Source organism: Carcharodon carcharias, chromosome 13 (assembly GCF_017639515.1).
Source record: "Carcharodon carcharias isolate sCarCar2 chromosome 13, sCarCar2.pri, whole genome shotgun sequence".
NCBI lineage: Eukaryota > Metazoa > Chordata > Chondrichthyes > Lamniformes > Lamnidae > Carcharodon > Carcharodon carcharias.
The window spans coordinates 119,975,436-120,002,295 of NC_054479.1; the positions used below are offsets into that span (position 1 = coordinate 119,975,436).

Sequence of the window (26,860 nt, forward strand, 5' to 3'; positions counted from 1 at the left end):
AAAACATGTACTCTCCATGGGATTACAATATTTCTACTGCACAGAAAAAGGTTATTCAACCTAACTGGCTACTGTTGGCAGTTATACTCCACATCAGCATCCTCCCATTTTATTTACATCTTCCCACTCTGCTCCAATAAACTTCTATTTCCTTCTACTTCATGTGAGCATCAAGCCTCCCCTTAAATGCATCAATGCTATCTGCTTCAACCACTCAATGTGTCAGTGAATTTCACATTCTCACCCCTCTTTGTATAATAGAATTTAGGAGGAATTTTTCTTTGCTGTTAGTGGCTATCTTATAACTGGAAACAACTTCTCCATATCAAGCCCAGTAAACCCCTTCATAATTTGAAAGTTATCTATCAGGTTCCCTTTTAACCTTCTCTTTTCCACAGCAAAGAGCTACAGCCTGTTTAATCATTCTGGATTGCCACGTCAATTCAATTTTGGGTAGCATCCTTGTAAATCTGTGTTGTACTTTCTCCAGTACTTTAATATCCTGGTAGTATAGAGAGGAAAACTACACACAACATTTCAAGTACATTCTTACATTTTGTGATATTAGCATGAGATTCCTTTGTCTGCTATTTCAGTCATTTTAAAAAAAACAGATCAAAGCCTTTGTTAAAAGGCTGGAGAAAAGAAGTTCATACAAATGCATAGATTCAACTCCTTATTCAGTTACCTCAGACCTAACACAATGTTGATTAGACCACAGTTTCTCTTAACTTCAGCTGTGCTGTCATTGTGGAAAACAATTAATTCCAAAAAAAATATTAGATTTACTGCAGCTGAATGGAGAGAGTGAAAAATCGAATCCCTGTTCTTGGCTAAACAGTGGTTGTAAAAGACCCTGCAGCACTATTTTGAAGAGGCACAAAGCGTTCTCTTTGTACTCTGCCCAATATTGCTCAGTGAACCAATACTACCAAAAGCATTCATTTCATTTGTTGTTTGTGGGATTTTACTGTGCACAAGCTGTCTTTTGCTCTTGTTTACAGAACACTGCGCCTCAAAAATAATTCATTGCAAATGAACTACTTTAAGACATCTTAGAACAAAAGTGCTATATACATAGAATCATAGAATGATACAGCACAGAAGGAAGCCATGTAGCCCATTGTGCCTGTACTAACTCTTTGGTAGAAACATTCAACCGATCCTCCTACCCTGTTCTTTTCCCATAGCCCTGCAAATGTCTTCCCTTCAAGTATTTATCCATGACCATGCAAGTTCATTTTTTATTTAGCCAACAAAAAGCTAAATTCTCTCACTCCCCACTGAAACATTACATGTCAATCTAGTCGATGGGAGAAAGTGACAAAATCATGGGAGTTAAACCAAACCAACATCTATATTTCTGTTTTTCTTTTACCCCTTTCCCTGCATGGCCCTCACACCCCTCATTTCATCATCAGCTGTGGCTTTCTATCTGTTTTTCTCTTCCATTCTTTTTGCATCCTGCTCTTTCTGCAAGTCTACTATTTCCTTCTTTCCCGCCTGTTTGTTTTTCATGGTGTCTGGATGCAACTTTCACATTTTCTTACAAATAGTGCGACTGTGCCTTTTTATTACATAAGTGAGGGTATGAAGCGCTTGTCCAAATGTAACTGGTTGGAGACAAGAAGTTTCACTGGGCTGGTGGGAGATGCCATCAGGAAGGTGTTGAAACATACACAGCTATAAAAGAAATCTGGGATGGCAGTGAGGGGTAAAAGAGGCCCATGCCTTGAAAAATGCAGAGCACTGTATGCAAAATAAATACCTTGAACTGAAGTAAATATCCAGGTTTCAGAGTCAAGTCCCGTGTCACAGCAACCCGATCGCCATCCGATTTCCCAAACACCATAGCTGAGTGCGTCATGGAGCAGAAAGTCTTGTTGCTGCCCATCCCTTCGTTAGCCAGCATTAACCATATGCTCAGCTGGCTCAGTGGGATATCATAGGAGGGTGTGTAGTCCTGAAATGCAAGGGAGTAATACAAATATATTAAATCATACATGTCAGCCCTTCAACCTCTACAAAGAGTATTACTGAAATGAGAAATTTAATGAGTATATGAATACATTTTTGCTATCACACAAGATTAAAAAAAAAAGTCTGTTTTCGTGTTAAAGGAGTGTTGTCACACATTGCACAGTTTGTGGTGTAATGATATATTTGTTTGGAAATGAGAGTTTTAGATGATCCTTTGAACATTAGTAATGCTGTAGCAATGTTGCAATTAAGTAACTGGTTAGGTTCAAGCTTCAGTAAATCAGTCTGCAAAATGCAGCCTGTAAGCCAGCAGTGAGCTGCTTAATGTAAAGTTGCTTTCAAACGCAATAAATCCAGTTGAGTTGCCATTTGATGCTGGATTATTAGGAACCCGAAACAAGATAACATCAGAATAACACATGTGGAATGGATAGATAAGCTGCTTATAACTGCACTGTTTATAACGGTTTCATACTCAATGTGCATATGGAGCAGATGCACGAGTGTTCCAAGACATCCAAGCTACACATTCCTGGAACACCCATCTCCATAAACTATACTCGGATCTCACAATTTTCCTACTGCGAAAAGCAGGATGTGGTGTTATCTTTGAAAATGTGGATTTTACAAAAAATCTGTGCTGAAAACAATCCCCTAATGTCATCATGTCACTGAACACATCAGTGTACCTCTGCTCCTGCCCAAAGTTATTTCTGCCTTTCAGACACTTTCCCTTTATGGTAACAATCCTTTAAATTTGTTCTTTAAAATGCTGCTGACAGTTAAATTTACAAGTACATTTTCAAAAATTTGATTTAAATAATTCTTCAGACTGATCAACGTTAAGTAGGTTTCTTGAACGGCTGATCAAAAGCAACATAAACTCTGATGCTTAAAACAGAGCTTGTTAAAGTTTAGGAAGGCTGCAATATACAACAACAGACTACAGAAAGGCCATATCATCATTAACAAACAAAGATCAATATAAGAGGTCCTGCAGAAACCTCCACTTTTTTATTCAGATCTTTTCACCTGGACTCGAAAAGCAACCACCCTACAATTAATACAATTTGTTATTGAAATATAGCTTGAAACACCATAAGGAGCAGGATGGATTGATCACATGCTGGGCTGGTAGATATAATTCCATTTTGTTTCTTCACAAATTTTTGTATAATCCTATAGTCAATGTAATGGGTGTCATCGCTGTGGAATGAAACCGTTTTTCACTTCTGACAAGTCAGCTTCAGTATCGAACATTCTTGTATTAGGAACAGCAGGGACAGGATGGAAAGTAAACCTTCCTCGACTCTACCTCATTCACGGAAGGGTGCACCCTTATGGATCATTATGGCATTCCCATTCATGAACAAGGCCATCATCAATGGATAAAACTGATATTAGAAATTTTCAGTTGCAAGTCATGTGCTTGATGCCAAAAGCACATTTAAAGGCAGCAAGCTGTGTCCTTCATTTGGCCTACAGCAGAAGGCTGCTCTTTGACATCAGCAATTGGGAAGCATCATGTAGCTGCTTCATTGATTAAATAAACCAACGAGGATCTTCTCATTTCAGGAAACCACTTCATTGGCTGGTTACACTGCATAACCAGAAGTATGCCGGGTTTCCATGACATTAAAGATCTGAATCCCGATTTTCTGCTGGCATTTCTACCTGATGTGGACAGGCTGAGAAATCAGCCAGCGAATTTTTCCATTGGCTTCCAGCCATTCAATGTCACACCACAAATGATGACAAACTTAAATGCACCCACTGAATTGTTAGCAAGTGCATTTAAAGCAGTTGGCAGATAGTTTGATGCCAGACATCATGTTTATTGATCTCCATAGCAATACTGGACACAAGTATGTTACTAGTATCCATGATGTTATGGTAGGCAGAAGATATAAATTTGAAACCCAGCCACAGAAGCAGCTGGTAATGTTCCGCTGTCACAGGTGTCCAATGTCTTTTGTTTTATTTGTTCATGAGATGTGAGCACCATTGGCAAGACCAGCATTTGTTGCCCATCCCTAATTTCCCTTGAGAAGGTGGTGGTGAGCTACCTTCCTGAATTGCTACAGTCCATCTGGGGTAAGTACACCCACAGTGCTGTTTGGGAGAGAGTTCCAGGGTTTTGACCCAGCAACAAGGAAGGATATAGTTCCAAGTCAGGATGATGTGTGACTTGGAGGGGAACTTGCAAGTGGTGCTGTTCCCATCTATCTTCTGCCCTCACCCATTTAGGTGGTATAACTCGCAGGTTTAGAAGGTGCTGTTGAAGGAAACTTGGCAAGTTGGTGCAGTGCATCTTGCATATGGTATACACTGCTGACATTGAGCGTCGATGGTGGAGGGAGTAAATGTTTAAGGTGGTGGATGGGGTGCCAATCAAGCTGGCTGCTTTGTCCTGGATGGAGTTGAGCATCTTGAGTGTTGTCAGAGCTGAAATCATCCAGGCAAGTGGAGACTCCAGGCCTCATCCCTCACCCGCAACCCCCCACACCCTCCCTATGCCCCATCATGTCAACTCATGCCTTCCACCCATGCCCCATGGCCCCTCATACCCCTCATGCCCATATCCTCATGGCCCTTTATGGTCCCTATGCCAACTTAGTGCTAACTCATGCCAACCCATAACCCCACCCACCCTTTGCTCTTAACCCTTCTATGCCAACTCACCTAGTATACTTTGACAGCTCCTTGACAGCTTTGATAATGTGACAGTTCTTTGACAGGTCTAGTGCGTTTGTGTGTAAAAAGTACACAAGCACGTTCACTTTTAACAATCCTAAAGGATGCCTTACCTCTCCCAAAGGGTGCCTTACCTCTCCCAAAGGTGTCCCTGTACCATATCCAAAGGGGTCCCTCACCTCTCCAAAAGAGGTATCCTGGCAATCCAAACAAATTCACCAGGTTCAGACCTCCTCTTACCTGTTCTAAGCTGCACACTTCGGGTTTCACAGTCCTGGCCTCCTAAAACCCAAAACAAAAACAGAATTACCTGGAAAAACTCAGCAGGTCTGGCAGCATCGGCGGAGAAGAAAAGAGTTGACGTTTCGAGTCCTCATGACCCTTCGACAGAACTTGTGTTCGAGTCCAAGAAAGAGTTGAAATATAAGCTGGTTTAAGGTGTGTGTGTGGGGGGCGGAGAGATAGAGAGAGACAGTCACTGAGAAAGGAGATATGGCTGTGAAAGCGGGTTTTAGTAAACACCTTGTCAAACACTAGGAGGGAAATGGAAAGCAAAGAAGGTGAGCAAGACAACAGAGAGATACGGAAATCTTGTCGCAGAGAGGAACAGAACTTCTTCAAGGAGGTAGGCATTTCTTGAAGAGCAGTGACAGTCAATTAAACACAGAGATAAAAACAAAAAAACTGCGGATGCTGGAAATCCAAAACAAAAACAGAATTACCTGGAAAAACTCAGCAGGTCTGGCAGCATCGGCGGAGAAGAAAAGAGTTGACGTTTCGAGTCCTCATGACCCTTCGACAGAACTTGCGTTCGAGTCCAAGAAAGAGTTGAAATATAAGCTGGTTTAAGGTGTGTGTGTGGGGGGCGGAGAGATAGAGAGGGACAGTCACTGAGAAAGGAGATATGGCTGTGAAAGCGGGTTTTAGTAAACACCTTGTCAAACACTAGGAGGGAAATGGAAAGTAAAACCCACTTCAGTGGAGGCAGCTGATGATTTAAATGGCCAGGTGCCTCCATAAACCATGCATTCATGGACCCCAGCCTAACTCCACTCCTGCCCCCGTGAAAATAGGACATGCTGTGATTGGGGGCAAGACCTAGAATTATTTTTCTCAAAGGGTTGTGAATCTGTGGAATTCACTACCTCAGTGTTCAGTGGATACAGTGACGCTGAATAAATTTAAGGAGGAGATAGATTTTTAATTAGTGACGGGTTGAAAGGCTATAGGGAGAGGACGGTAAATTGGAGTTGAGGCCGAAATGAGATCAGCCATGATTGTATTGAATGGCGGGGCAGGCTCGAGAGGCTGAATTGCCTACTCCTGCTCCTAGGTCTTATGTTCTGAGTGTTAGGTCTTAGGAAATATGGCAGAAAAACATAATACTTGACAGACAAGACGAAACAATTGCCTTAACGTAACAGAACCAGTTTCACTTTTATTATTAAGTAAATCCCATCTCAATGGGAGACTCAGTTCCACAGCAAAAACAAAAATACCTGGAAAAACTCAGCAGGTCTGGCAGCATCTGCGGAGAGGAACACAGTTAACTTTTCGAGTCCTAATGACCCTTCAACAGAACTTCAACAGTTTTTTGCTTTTATCTCAGTCCCACAGGTTTGGGTCCTCTGCAGGAGTCTTTTAGCTTTTTTATTTCCAAGGTAGATATAATGACCATATCTGACCAGAGATTCCGCACAGTATCTGACACACAGTCAAACTGTCCGTCTTTGGCCATCGTGGCTGTTCAGCAATAAAACAGCATCACCTCTGTGTGTTTAAACTCTCTTCTTCTGTGACAGCTTTGAGAACTTTTCATGGCCTCTTTACATAATAACATTGATGTAGAGAGAAGTCCTAGCTTTTGACTCTAGGTGCTGAAACCTATCCGAAAAAGTGCAAGTAACGGCAATCTTAAGGAACAATGCCGTAATCTGTTGTTCTGCTCAATTTATTGAGTTGCACTCCCTGCTCCTCATCAGGAAGCACCAGATCAGGGAATCACCCCAATATACTATTCTGTATAGTCCACTATTCCACTGTCAGTGGAAATGGCTGCCTTTTTCATTTGCCATAGGTAGGCTATGCTTATTATATACAGTGCGTATGGGAGCAATTCCTCTACAGGCATCAGTTTGCAGTACATTATGTTCTGTAAACAACTTGGTCCTCAGAGACAAAGGTGTTCACATTCACTTCAGAGCATCGTGAAAAACCTATCATGCAGTGAGATCGAGTTCAGCTTTAATCTACAACACATGTTGCCTGTAGATGCAATCTCCAGGGGATTTTACCTGGCTATACAAGCCATTTTAAAATCTATATAAGTGCAAAAAAAACCTGTCTACCCCCTCAGATTCAGCAAAGAAGCACACATTTAATGCTAATAATTAAATAGCAGGAACTTGAGTGGGAATCTCCAAGGTGCCTTTGCACTGGTATCTGCTTATTTTGGATTACAGGATGCCAGCATGTTTGGTATGGCTCCCTGGATGATTGTTGTTATTGCTTTGAAGCCAAATCACAGACTCACTAAGAAACAAACAATAGCATTAAAGGTACTTTCTGTGCCCATTTCTCTTGTGTGCAAAACTGGAAATAAGTAATCCACATGAGTTAGAGAAAAAAAGCTGGAGCTCACTTTGATTGAGAATTTTCTCACGATTTGAACAGTATCTCAAAAATGAAGAGATCTATTGTTACCTGTTAAAGGATACTGTCACTGCATTGTTTAGTTTTTCAAAACAAGTTAGTTATTGCAATGACTAGGAACAGCTTACTCTGAACAGTCAGTTGAAATACTGTCAAGTATTATCATACATTGCTCAAAACTGGGACCAGAAAAACTAGAAAAAGCAAGACATTCATAAACAGGTAAATATTTGAACCTGATCAACTTACTATATCCCAATGATTACTAAATCTTTCAGCTACTTCTCTAGTGCAATTAAGACATCTAACTTATCCAGATATCCCAGATTTACATGGGCAACAACCTTGACTATTTACAATCAGAATTTGTTATTAACGATTAAAAAATTGCTCCATTCTGGTGATTAGATTTTATGGCAAGACATATATGTATAAAGTTCAAATCTGCTTCCTGAAGCTATTACCACAAGCAGTTCCAATCATAAAATTATATCGAGTGCATCAGTGACATCAGTCTATATTTTATATCAAACATTGCTAGTTCATATTAGTATAGCTAAAGTAGCTGGATTTATGAGCATCAGAACATGATTGGTACTTGATTAGGAACTCTAATAATTAACTCCCTGGAAGCAACTGGCAAGGTTACACTTGAGTTAACTGGCAGGGCATGAGGTTTTGAATGGGCTTCTTTCATCTTAGTCCACAAAGCTTTGACATTAAAACAGATACAGCACCTCAGAAGGCCACTGAAGAAAAATATGTTCAAAATAAACATTTAACTTTACTGAAGCAAGAAAGTTGGTTACAAATAGTTGACTGGTAGTACAGAACTTGAGTATTGCTGAAGAAAGAGACATGCTGTCAACGCTTTTCATCTTGCACTCTACAGGACAGATGCAAGAACACCAAATTTCAAAGGGAACAACAATTTAATAAAACTTAACAGTTTAATTAATGGAAAGCATGTTGGACAATAACATCAACTATAACGCCTCAAACAATCAGAATCGACTTCCCAACCAATCAGCACCCTTTTCTCATGCAGTATAAATTGTTGCTCCCTTTGAAATTTGTCATTCTTCCATCTGTCCTGATGAGTGCAAGATGAAAAGTTGGTTACACAAAAATACTGTTGCTGAAAGCTGCTGAATCTGTTAAATGGATGTTAACTCAATTTATTGACCTACCTTATCTGCCTGATGCCAATACATTACAGTTCCCATTACACTCCCAAGTAGAAGACAAGGTGAATTTTTAAAATTGTCCGCATTTCTTTACTATTTTACACTAATTTACTACTTAAAAAGAAGCCTGTCTCCATTACTTTTACTGAGCGCTTGCTTTAAATTGGACAACTGGAAGGTTCAGGAAAACTCAGGTCTCTCTGGGCCAGTCAGATTTTGTGTTTGTCTCATTTTCTAGGATGTGGCAATCAACATTAATGTTACAGTGATAAAACTATTCAAACATCAGGAATAACAATGACACACCACTAAACAAAATAGCCTTAACAAAATTTGCATAAAAATAAAATCACTTAAATTTCTGAAAATATAAAGTGCAGATTGCATAATTCACATTGCTACATTGCAGACAACTGCAGGCTGATATTTGCTGTGCTAATTTACATCAAAACTCTTTCGTGCTATCTGCAACCCAGTTGTGTCTGGCAGAGTAAGTGTCTGGAGTATTGTAAGGATTAACTTTCCAACCTGCTGATTGAGCTTATTTACCATTGTATTTTATGTTGTGTCTATGTATTAGTTGTGAACATCACTGATGGGAGTTCAAGAAGGCCATTTGATTTAACCCAGCGATATCATCACTAATGAAACTGTAATTTAATTGTCTGCAAAATGCCAGATCTGGGGATGGAAAGGAATATCTTCTTTTTAACTGTTAAACACACTGAATTTTATTTTACACTCCTGGTGACTACAGGTTTTCTGTAGTAATATTTTTTGTTTATTCATTAACTGGATTTCCTCAAAGTAAAGCTCTATAATAAAAATTGTCACATTTGTTACCTGCTGGACTGTTGGCGTAATGACGGGGATAATCTGTTTCTGTCGCTCTGATAAAATGATGATGTCATCAATAGCCCACTGGTCATATCCCTCACCCGAATGAACAGGCTGCCACCAGCGGAATTGTGTACAGGTGGTCTTGGCAGAAGCCGGAAGCTCAAAATAAACAAATCTGTTGAATGCAACATAAATTATCAAAAACAAAATGATTTCTGTTTAGTTTCATTGTTTACCAGTAAATTTCTTTTCCCATTGCTCTACAAGCTTGAACCATTGTCAGATAAGAGAATCTAATTCCCAGGCCTCCCTGTTGAACCAGATGCAGATGAACCTTATTTTTTCCCTCCTTCCTGGGTGTGAGTGCATATATTCCCTTGATGCTTTCCTCTGATGGAAAAGCAGAATTCTTTAATTCACTTTGCGAGGGAGCATTGGCCCAAAACCCACATGTTGCAGCAACGCAGCACAGTTGTTGAGCCCACTGCCAGAAAAATGGTGGCCTGTGGGGCATAAGCATTTTATACCAGATTACTGTCATCTCTAGAGTCAGAGAAAACCACTTCAGGAAGAGACCACAAGTTCCTTTGGCTGAAACAATGCTATTTCATTTGCTGTACAAAGCTGATGTGAGAGCTGGCACTGATAGCAGGACTTTAATGTAATTAGCTGGTGATGCTTCTATGACAAATTTGGTGAAAGTACTTTTGCAGAGCAACTTTGTGCCACCTGGTGCAACGGTACCAGAGGTTGCCTTTAGCGTGTGTTTAATTGACTTAAATCTAATAAAAAAGGCACTGGAATGTAAGTGCTCCCTTCCCAACTCTTACCTGGGTTGACTGTAGTCAGAAAAGTACATTTCTGAAAGTAGGTGCCAGGTTATGCCACCATTGTTGCTGTACTGCAATAACACACCCTCCTCTCTGCTGTCAGGTGTGTTACAGGAGCCTGTGTTCCCTCCAATACGAACGTAGAACTGGATAAAGTCTACCCATTGGGTGTCCAGGTCCCAGCTGACTAGCTGCCTCTTCCCATTCTGGATGAGCAAGTAAATGTAACAACTTTAATGTTACAGTATCTGATACGCTTTTAAGTTTAACGTTGTTAAGGCAACCAACAATGTAAGTTAGGAGTGTGATGGAATACTCCCCACTTGCCTGGATAAGTGCAGCTCCCACAACACTCAAGAAGCTTGACACCGTTCAGGACAAAGCAGCCTGCTCAATTGGCACCATATCCACAAACATTCACTCCTTCCACTACCAACACACAGTAGCAGCAGTGTGTACCATCTACAAGATGTACTGCAGCAACTCACCAAGGCTCTTTAGACAGCACCTTCCAAACACATGACCACTACCATCTAGAAGGACAAGAGCAGCAGATAGATGGGAATCCACAATCTGGAAGTTCCCCTCCAAGTCACTCACCATCCTGACCTGGAAATATATTGCCATTCCTTCACTGTCGTTGGATCAAAATCCTGGAACTCCCTTCCTAACAGCACTGCGGGTGTACCTACACCACATGGACTGCAGCAGTTCAAGGAGGCAGCTCACCACCACCTTCTCAAGGGCAACTAGGGATGGGCTCATCAAGGATGCTGGTTCATCCCACGAATGAATTTTTTAAAAATGATGGAATTGCTGAGAAAATCACTTACAAAATGTGGAGGGTGAAAAAGATCAAAGGTGGCTGTACTTTGAAAAACATAGGAAAACAAACTGTTATCTTGGACTGGAGCCCACAGGCAGATTTTCTTCCCTCCTGTCTCAAAGACACAGTGCATAGTTCCATGGGCACCTGCTCACCTCCTGCACCTCAGTCAAGTGATTAACCTTCAATTGAGAGCCTCGGCAGTGGCTACAGGGGAGAGCGATGTTTGGTACCATAATAGTCAAGCTATCTTCGCTTGGATTTTTCACATCCACACTTTACAGTGGGGGTTATGAGAATGTATATCTTGGGTGATTTTCCTCTTGCTTAGCACAGGTCATCAATGCCCATTGTAACACTCTCATCCCTGCCTGACTGAGGTCACTGATCTAAACAAATGAGCTATTATGGAATCTAGCAGTTTGTTTCATTTATAACCTTAAAAATGGCATGCAATGAGCACAAATACTCACATGATGCTATAAAAGCCACATTTTTTTTAAAAAACAGGTTCAGGTTGTATTGGATGAAGAGTGAATTGTACCTCAGAGAAGTAGAGTGATGAACCTGAGGAAATGACTCCACAGCCTTGCTCTGGTTTAACGATTTGTCCACCAATTACTTCCTGCCAATCATTCTTCATCACAGCCTCATTCTCAAAGTCACATGTCACTGTTGAAGGCAACATAGCCTCTGGCTTACAGGTAGATCCATGATAACCTGAATCACAGCTTTAAGGAAAGAAATTACCATTTTCAGCTATTGTGATTCTACAGTTCTGCACTCTGTCAATTAGCTGAATTTTAACTTCATTTACCTAAAGAACTGATAAAACAGATGCTTGCTGGGATTTTAAGGTCATAAATATTAATGCAGTCTTTTGGGCTACAGAGGCAAGCAAGTGTGTAACTAAACATAACAAGATATGGAATGAGATAAAGGCATTCGGTCTACCAAATGCACCTGTGTACAATTCACCCCATCATGGATTTTACTTTGACTTCAAGCACTATAAAAGTCTTGACCATTTCTAGAATCCTAGGTTCATCACTTTGTTAGCTAAGGGTATCAAGGAATGTGCATCAAATGGGTAAATGGAGTTGAGGTGCAGATCATCCATGATCAAACTGAATGATGGAACAGGTTTAAGGGGCTGAATGGTCTATTCCTGTGCCCATGTATATACATATCTAGTGGTCAGCCAATATTTCTATATTATTACTTCAACATACTTGCATAGTCCATTGTAACACCAGCCATGTCCATTACACATTTCAGGACACTGTTGACCAATATAAATATCATCTAATGCCCATTCATCCTGAACCATATAGTAACTCTGGCTCCAACGGAAACGTGTAGCACTTGACCTGAATAAGTTTAAAAAGAAGATATTAATCTTAAGAATTTACTTAACTAAAATGATGTGTGAAAAACCTTTTATAATATGGAGATCAACAGATCTGAGGAACTTGACTGTATCATTAGCGATTGCTGCAAAGTACGCTGGAGATTTATTGAAAGAAATGTTTATAACTCCCTAATTAGTTCAGTTGGTTAAATGTAACTGGGCCATGAAGGCCAGAGGTTTCAAGTTTATTTTAGCTGATCTCATCCAGGGTGGTAGTTAAGGTGCTACAATAGGCCTGAATCTCCTGAACTGGAGCAGGGAGGATCAGCCGTAGTCCCTGGTCTTGATTATTATTGTGGAAAGTCCACACTTGTGGATAGAGTAATGTTTGGTTGTAACAACAACACGATTGATGAACCTGGTAATATTCACTGTTCAGGTTCATACTTAAAGAATGGTCACTTGGGTAAAGTATCATAGGACAGCCAATTTGCAACTATATCTCAAAATGAGTCAGCAGCTCCCAGATGGGAGGGTACTAAGAAATAAGTAGGACCAAACACTAATTTTTAAAAATATATTTTATACAAGGAACATTGTAAGTTTATACAAAAGAACATTTGATGTTGCTCAGTGACTGCTCTACAGTGCTATTGAAGTGGTGAAGCCAATGGAGCAGGGAATCTAATCTGGTTCTTATTAGGAACCTGCTTGCAAATACCTGGGCACATATAACTATAATAAACCTCCAACTCTAATAAGTTTTCTTCTGATCATAGTCAAGTCTAATATTATGATCAAAGAGGTTAAATTTCAACAAAATGAATCCCAAGCCATGGTGCATTGGTTGAATGCGGAAATTGTTGTTTTATTGTACCAGTGAGTCCCATGTTTGTCAAATACTACATGGAGCATCTGCAGATTTATACTGCACTAGTAAAAAATGCCTCTCTAAATACGTTATTTAGCCTGTAAATCTGATTTTTGTAAGGCTGAATCTTGTCTTCCCACATGACGTGTGCTGCTCCCAAAACTACATTTCTTTTCTGGAGCTCTTGTGTCACTTTCAACACGCCTTCCTGGTCTGAATAGCAGGACGTTCGAATTATTGACTTTAAGGCAGCTAGGATATGTCATACTCCTTGTATAATCTCAGACTAGTTTTCAAGGTCAACCACTTAGGAAGTTCAGATGATTATAAGTGAATGTAAGAACAAGATCTTCCCTGTTAAGGACCAGATAATGCAATAATATTTTAATATTTATATTCCAAAACGCAAATGTGATAATTACTCTGCGTTTGTTTAAAAAAAAACTGTCCCCGACAGCTGCCTGCATCTCATCAGCAGTGTTGATATGCAAATATACACTCAAAAACAAATTCATTTTCATAAAGCAATAGCCAATGTAATTTGTTTAAGCCGCACTTGGTACATAATATGATTGGAAGAAAAATGGCAGGCTCAGTGCAGCAGTTTTCATCAAATGCTTTATGAAATTGGTGCTAAGATTAACAAATCCCTTCTGACACACTTGAACATGTTTAAGCACCAGTGTTCTTTGTGATTTGAAAGCATTCACTGAGATACTGAAGAATTGTACACATTCAATCAATGTTAAACAGAAAATTGTTAATTTTTTTATGGCTATTAAAGAGATTAAAAATTCATTTGCACTGATAACAGCTGTTAAGATAATTAAAACCGTAGTCACAAGTTGGGGAGGAGCCAATTATAGCCCAGTTACCTGGCGTCTTTGATTTCACATTCTGCAGATTTATGTGAAGAGACAGTTGGTGGGAAGACAATGATTCATCTTATATTTGGCCCATTCCCAAGGATTAATGCCCGCAATGATTTTCTTACCATGTTTTCTGTTGCAGGGACACAGTTACTCTTTTCCACTGTGTGAACTCCGAGGAATGATAAACACTGGCAGAGGTGAACTCTTGGCAACTGGGCATGCTGGGGAAACATTCCTGCAGGAAAATATGTCAAGCCAGAAAGTATCAAGATTACCAAATATTTAAAATTCCACATCTGCCTATCAAAAGGCTCCAAAAATACAGTTTGGGAATCAATGGATTAATGTAGATAGATCCAGAATTGCAAAGACAAAACTGAATTTGGTCCAGTGGTAAGCAAGGTCCTGTCTCCTTTTCACAACTCTGATCTTTTTTTAATTCGTGTTTTGAGATGGTATGTCCATGTTAATTTGTGCATTAATTAACTAATGCATAATTTTCAAAATTGCAATCCTGTAAGGTTTTCAACAAGATTGTGAGAACAGCCTCCGAGTCAGACATAGTTGGAATACCTGCAGTGGTCATCCGGAATTGATTTGTCAACATTATCAATTCATATTCCGAGAAAGCCACAGGACTATACCAGAATGAAACATCCCGAAATGACTTTTATATTTTTCAGATTCAAAATCCAAACAACTAAACCTAGGGCAGAATTTTGCCCTTGGCGTGCGGATTCAGCGGGAGCGCTCAGGAAGCCAAACACAGCCTGCGATCAGCAGCGCTCCGTGATTTTATGCGGGCGGGCCTTGCAGCATGATACGCAAGCGGCAGCGCTGACTGCTGCCTGTGTGTGCAGGCCTAGCGCGAACTTCATGCATGCGTGTGAGAGAATGCAGAATAATCTCCCTGAGGCACAGAGCTGCCTCAGGGAGATGAAGAAATTTTTGAAAAATAATAAAGAACAAAAAAATATAATGAAACATATCCCCTCATATGATTCTGTCACATGAGCAGGGAAATATTTTTAATTAAAAAATAAAGTTTTTATTCTATGGATTGTGGATGAGGTTTCCAAAAAAAACGCAAAGACCGCTTGGCCTTTTTGCCTGCCCGCCAATCATTAGGATGAACGGGCAGTGAAAAATTATTAACTTAATGGCCTTAATAGGCCTTTTAATTGTCAGCGGGTGCGCTGCTGGCTCCGGCGCGCGCCCACCAACTGAAATATTGTGCGACTGCGCGTTGACGTCGGCACGCTCGGCTGACATCATTGCGCGTCATTTCACACTCAGTCGGGTCGGGCGCACAGTCACCCACCCGCTGAGCTAGAAATTCTGCCCTAGTTTTCTTCTTTCCATACCACAATGCAGTCCTGTGATGAATGGAACTTCCAGTCAGATTTAGCCATCATGATCCAGAAACAAGTGGAAACCACTAAAATTTTAGTTCTGTCTGTGCTAATGTGGCACTAGAGGAGCTATCAGAGCTGAAATTTAATAGCATTAGAGGGGAGCAAAAGCAGCCACCTACTGAAATCCTATGATATGCTGTACAATGTTGGCAATGATGAAGGGAATGGTGCTGAAGGAATCTTTCAGAAAATCTTCAAGAAGGCAGTCCTTGGCTAAGAAGATATGTATTGAAGAAGATTGTGGGCCAAAGCTATCTCCTCTAGGGAAAGCATTTGCATCAGTTTCAGTAGAAATTTGGACATGAAAATAAAGTCTTCACAGACTGAGAAGATGGAATTGATAATTGTGAAAATCAAAACCCTGTTCAAAACTAAATAAAACTATATTGATGGACATTAACCTTTTCAGTAAATGCCTAAGCAGGAAGTGGACTTAAATGTGTTAGTTCAAATAAAATCACAAGCAGGGGCCTTATTTTTTGAAAACACATATCTGGTGTCACAGTGAAGGCCATGCCACCAGAATGCAAGTTTAAATAATGACCACACAAATTCTTAACAATAAACGCAGCAAAAAGCAAAATTTGGGATTGACAGGAACAACGTATGTAAATTGTAAACTGTTTTCCAACATCACTAAACATCATTTGTGCAAAGATATGGAACAAGTCTCAGGATTGAAGTGGCCCCAAAATACAAACTAGGGCCTTAGCATTCATGACATTGCACAGGGTCATTTTTCGTTAGCACTCAGTAAAGTCATGACCAGCAGTCTGTACATGTTCCCATCCAATTTGAATAAAATTTGCCCAACAACACAATTCAAAAAAGGGTGCACCCATTTAATTTTTGCAATGTTTAACATTGAGCCCATTAGATTATTTTAAAAAGATTGTCATAAAAATAAAACAAAACTGTAGTTAGCTTGAAGAGTAAAAGGAATTACCCTAATTAAGAGTAGGGTAAATTCAGTGCTCTTAATAATGAACCACACTCAAAGGAAACATTTGCAGGAGGGAAAGTTGTAACTGCTGCCTCGGTTCTCTTCAAACACAGGAGTGCTCAATTTATCATTTCATGATTTCACTTTCCTTTGGAGAATTTAATACTTTTGTCTTTCATTCGACTTTAATTAAGCAACTCAACAAAATAAATCATTGCATGATAACAAAAAGATAGTATGTGGGAGCATAATTGGGGTCAAGGTGCTTAATTCTAACATGACTATATGGGACAGACACATTGGACCAGTTGATCTTTACCTGACAATAATATTTGTATGTTCCTATAAGCTACAAGTTTCTGGCCATATCTCTGTGCATATTTAGCAAGTCCAAAAACCTAGAAAAGCTTGCTCTCATATTTACCTCCTGTACAAGGTGCCAGGTTAGACCATGGTTTGCGGAGTATTCTAGTCTGATTTGGTTGTCCACGTGTAACGTAAAAGACTTTCCGCAGCCCATCAGCAGGCTGAATTGCAGCATATATGAGGCCCCGATCTGCATGGACTGGGTTTCAACATAGCGCATGCTTGAACTTGTTTTAGAATCTCCAGTGAAACTGTAGCAATGACAAATAAAGAAGTATTAAGTGGACATAGTTGTTAGGATAAAGCTAAAGGCAGAATTCTTTAGTAAAGTAATGCAAGCGATTGGATTGGTTAGTCACTGGCCATTCACCTCGAAGCTATAGGTTCAAATCTAAACCAGGCTGATTGATAAAAGTCTTATTTTGCTGCTGGTTGCCCAAATCCAATTCCTGGAGGTCGTAAGCTTACATGCATAAAGCTGTATTATTTTGGGACTACTTCCAATCTTACTGAGAGGGACTACGAGTTGGGTGTTGTGGGAAACGTAAAAATACTGTGCCGATACAACAGAATATGTTCTTCTAAGATTGGGGCGGAAGCACATTGTTGGGCTGAACTTTGCTCTCTTTCTAACCAGGTAATCCTTAAACTGGAAATATTTGACAACAGGTGTCCAAAATGCAAACTATTCCATTCCCAGCATCATGATTCCTTATTTTGATGAACAAAAACATTCACTTACAAAAAAGCAGTTATATGAAGGTATCCTCTAGGGTTCAGATTTTCAAAGGCTCTGCACTAACTAGCTGGCATGACTTATGTAGTCTCAGATCTGGGACATATTTGTAATATTTAGTTCCTCAGATGGACAGGCCTATAACCTAGTCTGTCCCTTTCAGACACTGTTCACATCGTGGTTTAAATAGGCACAATCTATCATCAATTAGCAGCTAACTATTGAGGGGATGTTTCCTTTGACTGGAAAAAAATCTCATGCTTCTCCCCTGGGGAAAATTCCAGCTTAAAAAAAGAGCCACGAGTGGTTTTCTTTTTTTAATGTCTTTGATTCTTTAAATTTGAATTGTGACCTTTGTCATGTATTTGATGTAGCTTTTTGTCCCTCTTTTCCTAAACAGTCATTTTATCCATTTGATCAATATATTTTACATCAAAACATTAATGAGTACAAACAGGAAGTGATATGCTTTGTTGATAAGTTGAGGTTTGAGTATAAATGATATGCAACTCTTAATAATTCAGGTCTTTGAAGTAACAATGTCTCAAATTCCTTTGAATATCATAGATTATTGGGGTAAACTATACTTCAGTGAGGAGAGACTAACCCTCACAGTGCACACAAAAATATGCTGTGACTTCATGCATGCTGTCACATGGAACTGCAGCCAAGTATAGTGTTTATGCCACAATGGAATTTTAATAACGAAAACCAAATAGTTCAAAGCTGTCCCTGTACTCTGGCAGCAAGGACAATGGTGTTTCCAGAGGTCCACTGTATAAATGCTTTATCCATACTGCCATGATGGAATTTATCTAAAATGGTCTTTTTGGCTGCAACAGAAACATGGCCATGTAATCATTCTTTGGTAGGCTGGTTAGCTGAGTTGGCTGAACATGTGATTCAGAATAATGCCAACAGTGCAGGTCAATTCCTGTTCTGGCTGAGGAAGATTTGGGACCTGCCTCCTCGTACTGCCCGAGTATGGAAGGCAATGGCAAACCACCAACAAAAAAAACTGCCAAAAAACAAAGTTCAAGATGAAGCATCAGCAGACAATGAGCAAAGGACCTGCCTTTGGGCAGAGAACATGGAATGGAATGGGAATTGTTCTTTGGAGTAATCTCTTTTGATGCCATCACTTTTGAAACATGCTAACAAACAACAAATACGACATGTGTGGTCATAGCAAGAGACAGCTGAACTTCAGCAGTCTAATGTAAATTTTGGGTGCCCAGCTACTAATCAAAGGCTGTTTTCATAACCTTTATTCATAAAGATGATTTCTGGGAGAACTTTGAGAATGCTAGCCATCTTTCTTCTTTTGCACAATAAGAAGCAATTGAATGGAAACTAAGCTAACCCAGCCCATCTTTCAGTTCCCAGAGATAAATCATTTTAATTTTTCTTTGTTCCAGAAATAGTAGCTTATATCTGTGATTCTTTGTGACATCACTACTGGCTATAGACTGTGTATCCCTCTGTGTTATAAATAGGATCCACGTAGCCTAATCCCTTTAGATCCTACAATCCCAAATAACTTTGTGTTACTATATCACCAGTCACATGATACAACATCCGTTGAGTTCCAACATCAGACTTTTCCACCTATGTCTTTATTACATATGCCTTTTGTGTTAGTCACTCCCACTACACAAGAACTATGGCCAATGGCTGTAGACAACACAAAACACAACCATGCATATTTTATAAAGAATGAAAAAAATGCCATTTACAAGAAAATATCTCAATTATGGATTATTTTAATATTTGACTGGACCAGTTGATTGACATCTTTAAAACCCTTCACCTCAATTACTTCCTCTACTTCATTGCCTTTCATTATCCTATATTCACCATAATCATAAAGCTGCCTTCCTCTTATGGGTTGTTTAATTTGTCATTTGCAGTAAAAAAAGATGCGATTGATGTAGTTTGTTTTTTCTTGCACAAAGCCACAGCATCAAATCCACCTAATTCATGCATGATTCAGAAGAGTTCCAAACCCTAGTTTTCTCTAAATTGCCCATAAGGTAATTTCCTTCCTGCAAGGATAGCATCAGGAGAGCATCCTAATAAAGAATAATTTATTTCCCAGAAATCATTTTGATTCCCAAATTCAGTGCCCTCTAATGCTATAGGTTACAATCAAACGGGGAACAGTTTCAGACTGGCCTCCTCCAGAGGGCTGTTAAGGTAAAACTTCTGCACACTGCCTTAGCACATTTTTATGTGCTGGGGATGTTTCTCTATGCAGGAAAGGCTAGGACAATACCTAAACAGGGAATGTCCTTGGTACCTAAGGAGATAAGTACCCACTGCTTCAGACATTCAATTGCTGTTCCAGGAATAAATGCAAGCCTCTTCTGGCAGAAGGCGGGTTGTGGTAAGAGTACAACCCTCAAGGTATGCCACCCTGATATCCCTCTGCTAACAATTTAGGGCAACGTATGGAGGGAAATCCAGCCCTGCAACTTCCTTAAGAATCTTTGACAAATCAATATGTTCATTCATTTTCTCTAGCCCATACCACTTCAGAGGATGGCTGGTGTCATATTGTCCCATTAAGCGCATATCCCCTACTTTCAAACCTATCTATTTAAAATGCTGTTGAGTTTGTTGTTAAACAATTTTAAAATTCAGTCATAAGCCTAGTTCACTGTGTGATTTGAAAATGAATAAATCATTTCAAAACAATTATTTACAATAAAGTTTAAACTGCAAAGAGATTTTTGTTTCTGGCAGTGTCAGATAACTGTAAACTTGACCTTGTGTGAGCTATCTGCTTGGGAGAAGAGTTTTGCACTGTAATTACTTTATTATGACTTTGTGGTCTAAAATAAGCCCATGATAATTTAATCATATTTGTTTAAAATTTAAATAATTTATGAGCATTTTAACTGACTCCAAATTTATGGCTTCTTATTTGGTAAAGGAAAGTGACTGATGGAAACATTACACATGATTAGACACGTTTCACTTGCTGCAGAAAATGAGATAGGGAATAGTCTGCACTGAATGATAAATCATCCAACCCAAGTTCACGCAATAAAGAAAATGTTGTCAATCACTCCCCTGTGACCAACAGCAACATTGCACCTAACTCATTGCCGTGGAGTTGCCAAGAGCAAACCAAATGGAAGCCCAGCTGAGATCAGCTAACATTAATTAATTTAACCACTAATCAGTTAGATAGTGTGAATTGGTCTGGAGATTTCCCATGGGATAATGGCTGGCAAGGGCTATGAAGGTCATCAGCCAAATTCAACACATCTCCACCAGCTCCATCATCCTCCCCATTAACCTCTTTATGTATCTGCTTTTCCTTGAGGCTATTTCTAAAAGCATAGGCTAAAAAGTTAATGTTGGCATTACACAAATTCCTCCAAGCTACAAAATCTGAAATATTTCCTTACTCTGTTAATTATACAGAATTTATGAAGATCATATTTCTATTATATTAGACTATTACAGTATGCTAAGGCATGCTGTCATCTGAAAATTAGAGATTAAGGGGTAAGGAATGCATAGGAGGAAGGGAATAGATTTTATTCAAAATTCACCCCTTCCTATAGAACATAAGAAATAGGAGTAGGAGTAGGCCATTCAGCCCTTTGAGCCCGCTCCACCATTCAATGAGATTATAGCTGATCTTTTACATCAAGACTATTTTCCTGCACTATCCGCATATCTTTTGATGTATAGGATAAATTTTAAGTCTTTGCATAAAATCTGGCGGCTTGTTTTTAAAAGGAAATAGTGAGAATTCAGGGCCAATATGTTCCTGTAAAGGTGAAGGGTAGGACCAAGAAGTCCAGGGAACCCTGGATGACAAGGGGTATAAAGGATTGGATAAGTAAAAAAAAAGGAGGCACATGGCAGATACAAAGGACTGAAAACAATGAAAGCCCTAGAGGAGTATAGAAAGTGTAGGGGGGGTACTTAAAAAAGTAATTAGGAGAGCGAAGAGGGGGCATGAAAAAACACTGGCAAGCAAGATAAAGGAAAATCCCAAGGCATTTTATCACTACATTAAGGGCAAGAGGATAACCAGGGAAAGAGTAGGGCCCATTAGGTACCAAAGTGGCAATCTGTGCGTGGAGCTGGAGGACATGGGTGAGGTTTTAACTGATTACGTTTCATCTGTGTTCACTATGGAGAAGGACGGTGTAGGTGTAGGGAGGGGACTGTGCTATACTTGAACAAATTAGCATTGAAAGGCAGGAAGTATTAATGGTTTTAGCAGGCTTAAAAGTGGATAAATCCCCAGGCCCAGGTGAGATGTATCCCAGGATGCTATGTGAGGCAAGGGAGGAGATTGCATGGGCTCTGACACTAATAAATCCTCTCTGGCCACAGAAGAGGTGCCAGAGGACTGGAGGGCAGCGAATGTGGTACCATTATTCAAGAAGGGTAGTAGGGATAAACCAGGTAACTATAGGCCAGTGAGTCTAACATCAGTGGTAGAGAAGCTATTGGAACAGATTCTGAGGGACAGGATTAATCTCCACTTGGAGAGACAGGAGTTAATCAGGGATAGTCAGCATGGTTTTGTCAGGGGCAAATCATGTCTAACAAATTTGATTGAATTTTTCAAGGAGGTGACTAGCTGTGTAGTTGAGGGTAGTGCAGTTGATGTAGTCTACATGGACGTCAGTAAGGCTTTTGAATAGGTCCTGCATGGGAGAATAGTCAAGAAGGTAAGAGCCCATGGGATCTAGGGCAATTTGGCAAATTGGATCCGAAATTGGCTTAGTGGCAGGAGGCAGAGGGTGATGCTCAATGCTTGTTTTTGCGATTGGAAGTCTGTGACAAGTGGTGTACCGCAGGGATCGGTGCTGGGACCTTTGCTGTTTGTAGTGTACATTAATGATTTAGATGTGAAAATAAGAGGTATGACCAGTAAATTCACAGATGACACAAAAATTGGTGGTGTTGTAAACAGTGAGGAGGAAAGCCTTAGATTACAGGACGATACAGGTGGGCTGGTAAGATGGGCAGAGCAGGGGCAAATGAAATTTAATCCTGAGAAGTGTGAGGTAATGCATTTTGGGAGGACTAACATGGCAAGGGAATACTCAATGACTGTTAGAACCCTAGGAAGTACAGAGGATCAAAGGGACCTTGGTGTACATGTCCAAAGATCTCTGAAGGCAGCAGCACAGGTAGTGGTTAAGAAGGCATATGGAATACTTGCCTTTATTAGCTGATGCATAGAATATAAGAGAAGAGAGGTTATGTTGGAACTGTATAAAACACTAGTTAGACCACAGCTGGAGTACTGTGTGCAGTTCTGGTCACCACATTATAGCAAGGATGTGATTGCACTGGAGAGGATGCAAAGGAGATTCACCAGGATGTTGCCTGGGCTAGAACGTTTTAGCTATGATGAGAGACTGTATAGGCTAGGGCTGTTTTCCTTAGAGCAGAGGAGGCTGAGAGGGGACCTGATAGAGATATACAAAATTATGAGGGGCATAGATAGGGTAGAGAAGAAGAAACTTTTCCCCTTAGTGGAGGTGTCAATAACCAGCAGGCATAAATTTAAGGTAAGGGGCAGGAGGTTTAGAGGGGATTTGAGGAAAATTGTTTTCACCCAGAGGGTGGTTGGAATCTGGAACACACTGCCTGAGGGGATGGTAGAGGCAGGAGCCCTCACAATATTTAAGAAGTATTTAGATGAGCACTTGAAACGCCATAGCATACAGGGCTCCGGCCAAATGCTAAAAAATGGGTTTAGAATAGATAGGTGCTTGATGGCTGGCATGGTCACAATGGGCCAGCATGGTCATGATGGGCTGAAGGACCTGTTTCTGTGCAGTATAACTCTATGACTCTAAGTACAACTTCTCACCACTGTAGAAACTCTTCAGCAGTGACTCTGGAAGCAGATTTGCCTGCTGGGGGGGGGGGTGAGAACAAAGGTGTGCTGGTTCTTCAGCTAAATCCTGCCTCCCGGCCATTCCCCAGAAGGAAAAAAAGTTCAGAGCAGTACTCTTATTTCCCAGTTTTTACTGGTGTTCCATCTTAAGGTATACATGACCAGTTCGGACCAGTATTCTTATTTCCCAGTCTTTACTGTTTTTTCCTTCTGGGAGAGATGAGATGGTGCATTGGCAAGGCTGTCTGCCCGCATGCAGTGGGTAGCCGACAAGGCTCATCAAGAGCCTTCTGAGGTCAATTAAAGGAGACCGCCTGGGATTTTCCATGTCAGCCTCAAGGTCCCTGCAGGTGCCGAAGGGCCAGTTTAAGTACCTGGAGGCAGCCTCACAGTGGCAAATCAGCAGGTCAGTGCTCTAGGCAGGCCCCCCTGCCTGCCTGGGTAGAGGACCAGCCACTGTCACCATCACCCTGCCCCCACCCCGCTACTTGCAATGGTGGCCTGACTGCAAGATCCATTTTTTAATTTAAGTTTTAAAAATGGGAGGGAGTTACCTCCATGACGAGGTAGCCTCTTCCTTACCCTCAATTGCAGTTTGCTACTCCTTTCAAGCTGGAAGATGTCTGCTTGGCACTCTAGCTTTGGGAGACTGTTTACCACACTCAGTTGGATGCTGAGCCCATGTCCAGGCCAATTAAGGGAGCACTCCCATGAAAATTGGGGTCAGTGACTGCTTCCTCCCCAGAGGCAGGTTCGGGAACTGCCTTTGCTTTCAATAAGAAATACATCTCCTAAACTTTCCTTCTCCTTTAAGTTTATTTTGACAAGTATAAATCTATCTGAATAACTCAATGTAAGGATGACTGGTTCCTTATTGTTCAACAATGGGTTGAATTTTCTGTGCTTGCTGGCGTTGGGAGTGACCGTTGGCGTGAGCAAACAATATGGCGCAATGGGTTTTATGATGGCAGGAAACCAGTTTGTGATCATCTGCTCAGCCTGCTGACGGCGGGCCATGTTTCCTGCCATCAGATATCAGGAAGCTCATTGCAATATATCAGCATATCATTATCAGACCAGCCCGCTGGAATCATTCCCGCCCCACCCCGCTGAACCATCCACCCACCTCAGTGGGAAAGCACGCACACATGTTTCACAACAGCACATAAGCGATGTGCACTTGGCGGCCTGCATTTTGAGCGGAACTCAGAGGTGAGTACACAGTAACGTTGTGCATCGCTCGTCAGGGTCGCCTGTTGGACTTCAAGCTTTAGGGGTGCTCTGGGGGGGGTTAGGGTTAAGGGCAGCCCAGCCAGTGGGGTGACTTGTGGCAGGGGGCACGTTAAGGGAAGCCTTGCTGTTGAATATAACGCACGAGCATTGGAGGTGGGGTATCGGGTGGGCGAAGGAAGTGGTCATGCATTCGGGAAACTTGTATAAAGTGACCATTCCTCTGCAACTGAGACAAGTTGGGGTTGGGCTCCTAGCTTATCTGCCCACTCACGCAATGCAGAGGCATCAAGGTGCCACCAAGTGCTCCAGAGCTTCCCCCCGTGCACTCCCCCTCCCAGCACATACTGCAAACTAATGAGCTTTTTGTGGACTGCAGAACAGTTGGAAGACTGCACACATTATACGATCTCCTTGCTAAAGCTGGCCATGTAGCAGTCACTGCTGGAGGCCCTTGCAATGTCAGCATCCTGGTTTCGACCAGTGTCCCCCATGGTTCAATTTAATAGGGCAGCCATGCAGCAAACTAATCTCAGGCTATCCAAGTGGTGGTCAGCATCCTCCAGGAAGCGTTAAGGGGCAGTCACACTTAACCAGGAGAGGTTCTTTGTACACCCATGCCAACCACGTGTCTCTTTCTTTCATCCAGCAGGAGGGGCACATCATGATCATGGAGCCTGGTGATCTAGCTGTATGCTTGATGGCCTTCAGAGAGTGAAGATGACAGAGGAGAGGGTAACTGAGGCTTCTGGTTGTGCAAAGGAAGGAACAGCAACCTCAGGAAGAAGGAGCGGCTGGGGCTCCCACACATGCTGCCCAAGAGCCACAGCGAGCTGTTGCAGGCCAGCGCCTAGCAAGACACGGGGTCTATAGACGCTGCCTTTCATTCCTGCGGGTGACCGAGAACCAGTGTCGTCGAAGACTGCGCATGTCTAGGGAACTGGTCGGTCACATCTGCCAGCTACTGCAGGTTTGGGCGCCCATGGGGACATGGAGGGCATCCACTGCCAGTGGCCGTACAAGTGATGGCAGCATTCAATTTCTATGCCAGTGGCCCCTTTCAGGACTCCACAGGTGGCCTCTGTGGGATCTCACAAGCCGCCACCCACAAATGCATCCATGAGGTCACGGATACCATCTTTGCAAGGGCACACAACTTTGTGCATTTCGCCTGGGACCAGGACAACAAGGGTGCAAGAGCGATTGGATTTACCCAGATCTCAGGTTTTCCACAGGTTCAGAGTGTGATCAACTGCACTCACCTGGTGCTCAGATCTTCATTGCAACATACAGTGGACTAGATCAACTGCAGGGGGTTTCATTCACTGCATATGCTAATCAGGAGCTGACCACCATCTAGGGAGCTGCCCTGATACTCTCTGGAAGTCTTCAGTTGCTGCTTCCAGAAGAGATTGGGTGCAAGCCATGCAAATATGGGACACAAATTTCCTGCTCAGCAAAATAAATTGGGAACACTTGGCAAGGGTGAATGCAGAATAATGCTCCAGCTATTCTGTTCTAACAAACTACCTCAAAAATAAAGATAAAAACAAAAAAAACAAAAAAACAAAAAAAAAAACTGCGGATGCTGGAAATCCAAAACAAAAACAGAATTACCTGGAAAAACTCAGCAGGTCTGGCACTACCTCAAAATCCTGCTTAATATTTCCATTCCCACAACTCACAACCTCTTTAATTTATGGTCAGCCTTGTCATGCCAGCCCATGCTCGTTAGAAATCATTTTGAAACTCTCCAAACCCATTTCACACCAGATTATTACAGCAGCCAGGCGAGAAAGGAGACTTTCATTCTAATGGACTCAGCTGGATTGAATCCCAGAATCTAATGATGAAAGGATAGTGCTTAACCCAGGGGTCAACTGAAAAAAGCCTTATAAGAACCCAATTGGCCAAACACAGAAATAAAAACAGAAAATGCTGGAAAAACTGAGCAGGCAGAATCTTTCTCTTGTCGGTGGGCGCACACCCAACACGAATGAGAATAAAATAGTGCATGATGATGTTGGGCGAGCATCACAACGTCATTGCACACTTTCGAGATATTTCGCTTGGTGGGCACCTGCCAACAATTAAGAGGCCTATTAAGGCCCTTAATCAATTAATTAAATCAAATTTTTCACTGCCTGTCCAACGGTTAGGTTGGCAGGTGGGCGAAAAGGCCAAGC

The 26,860-nt window shown here is 41.2% G+C and overlaps 1 protein-coding gene across 1 annotated transcript in view; it reads right to left on the bottom strand.

Annotated features, from left to right (window-relative positions):
- reln (reelin) overlaps positions 1 to 26,860 on the bottom strand; it is a 373,827-nt gene that overhangs the window by 134,855 nt on the left and 212,112 nt on the right. Inside the window, exons 23-29 of the mRNA XM_041202329.1 lie at positions 16,886 to 17,078; positions 14,226 to 14,338; positions 12,242 to 12,379; positions 11,554 to 11,740; positions 10,184 to 10,389; positions 9,357 to 9,528; positions 1,769 to 1,963 (exon numbers count right to left, since the gene is read on the bottom strand). Of these exons, the coding sequence (XP_041058263.1) occupies positions 1,769 to 1,963; positions 9,357 to 9,528; positions 10,184 to 10,389; positions 11,554 to 11,740; positions 12,242 to 12,379; positions 14,226 to 14,338; positions 16,886 to 17,078 (1,204 nt within the window). The remainder of the gene's footprint in view (positions 1 to 1,768; positions 1,964 to 9,356; positions 9,529 to 10,183; positions 10,390 to 11,553; positions 11,741 to 12,241; positions 12,380 to 14,225; positions 14,339 to 16,885; positions 17,079 to 26,860) is intronic.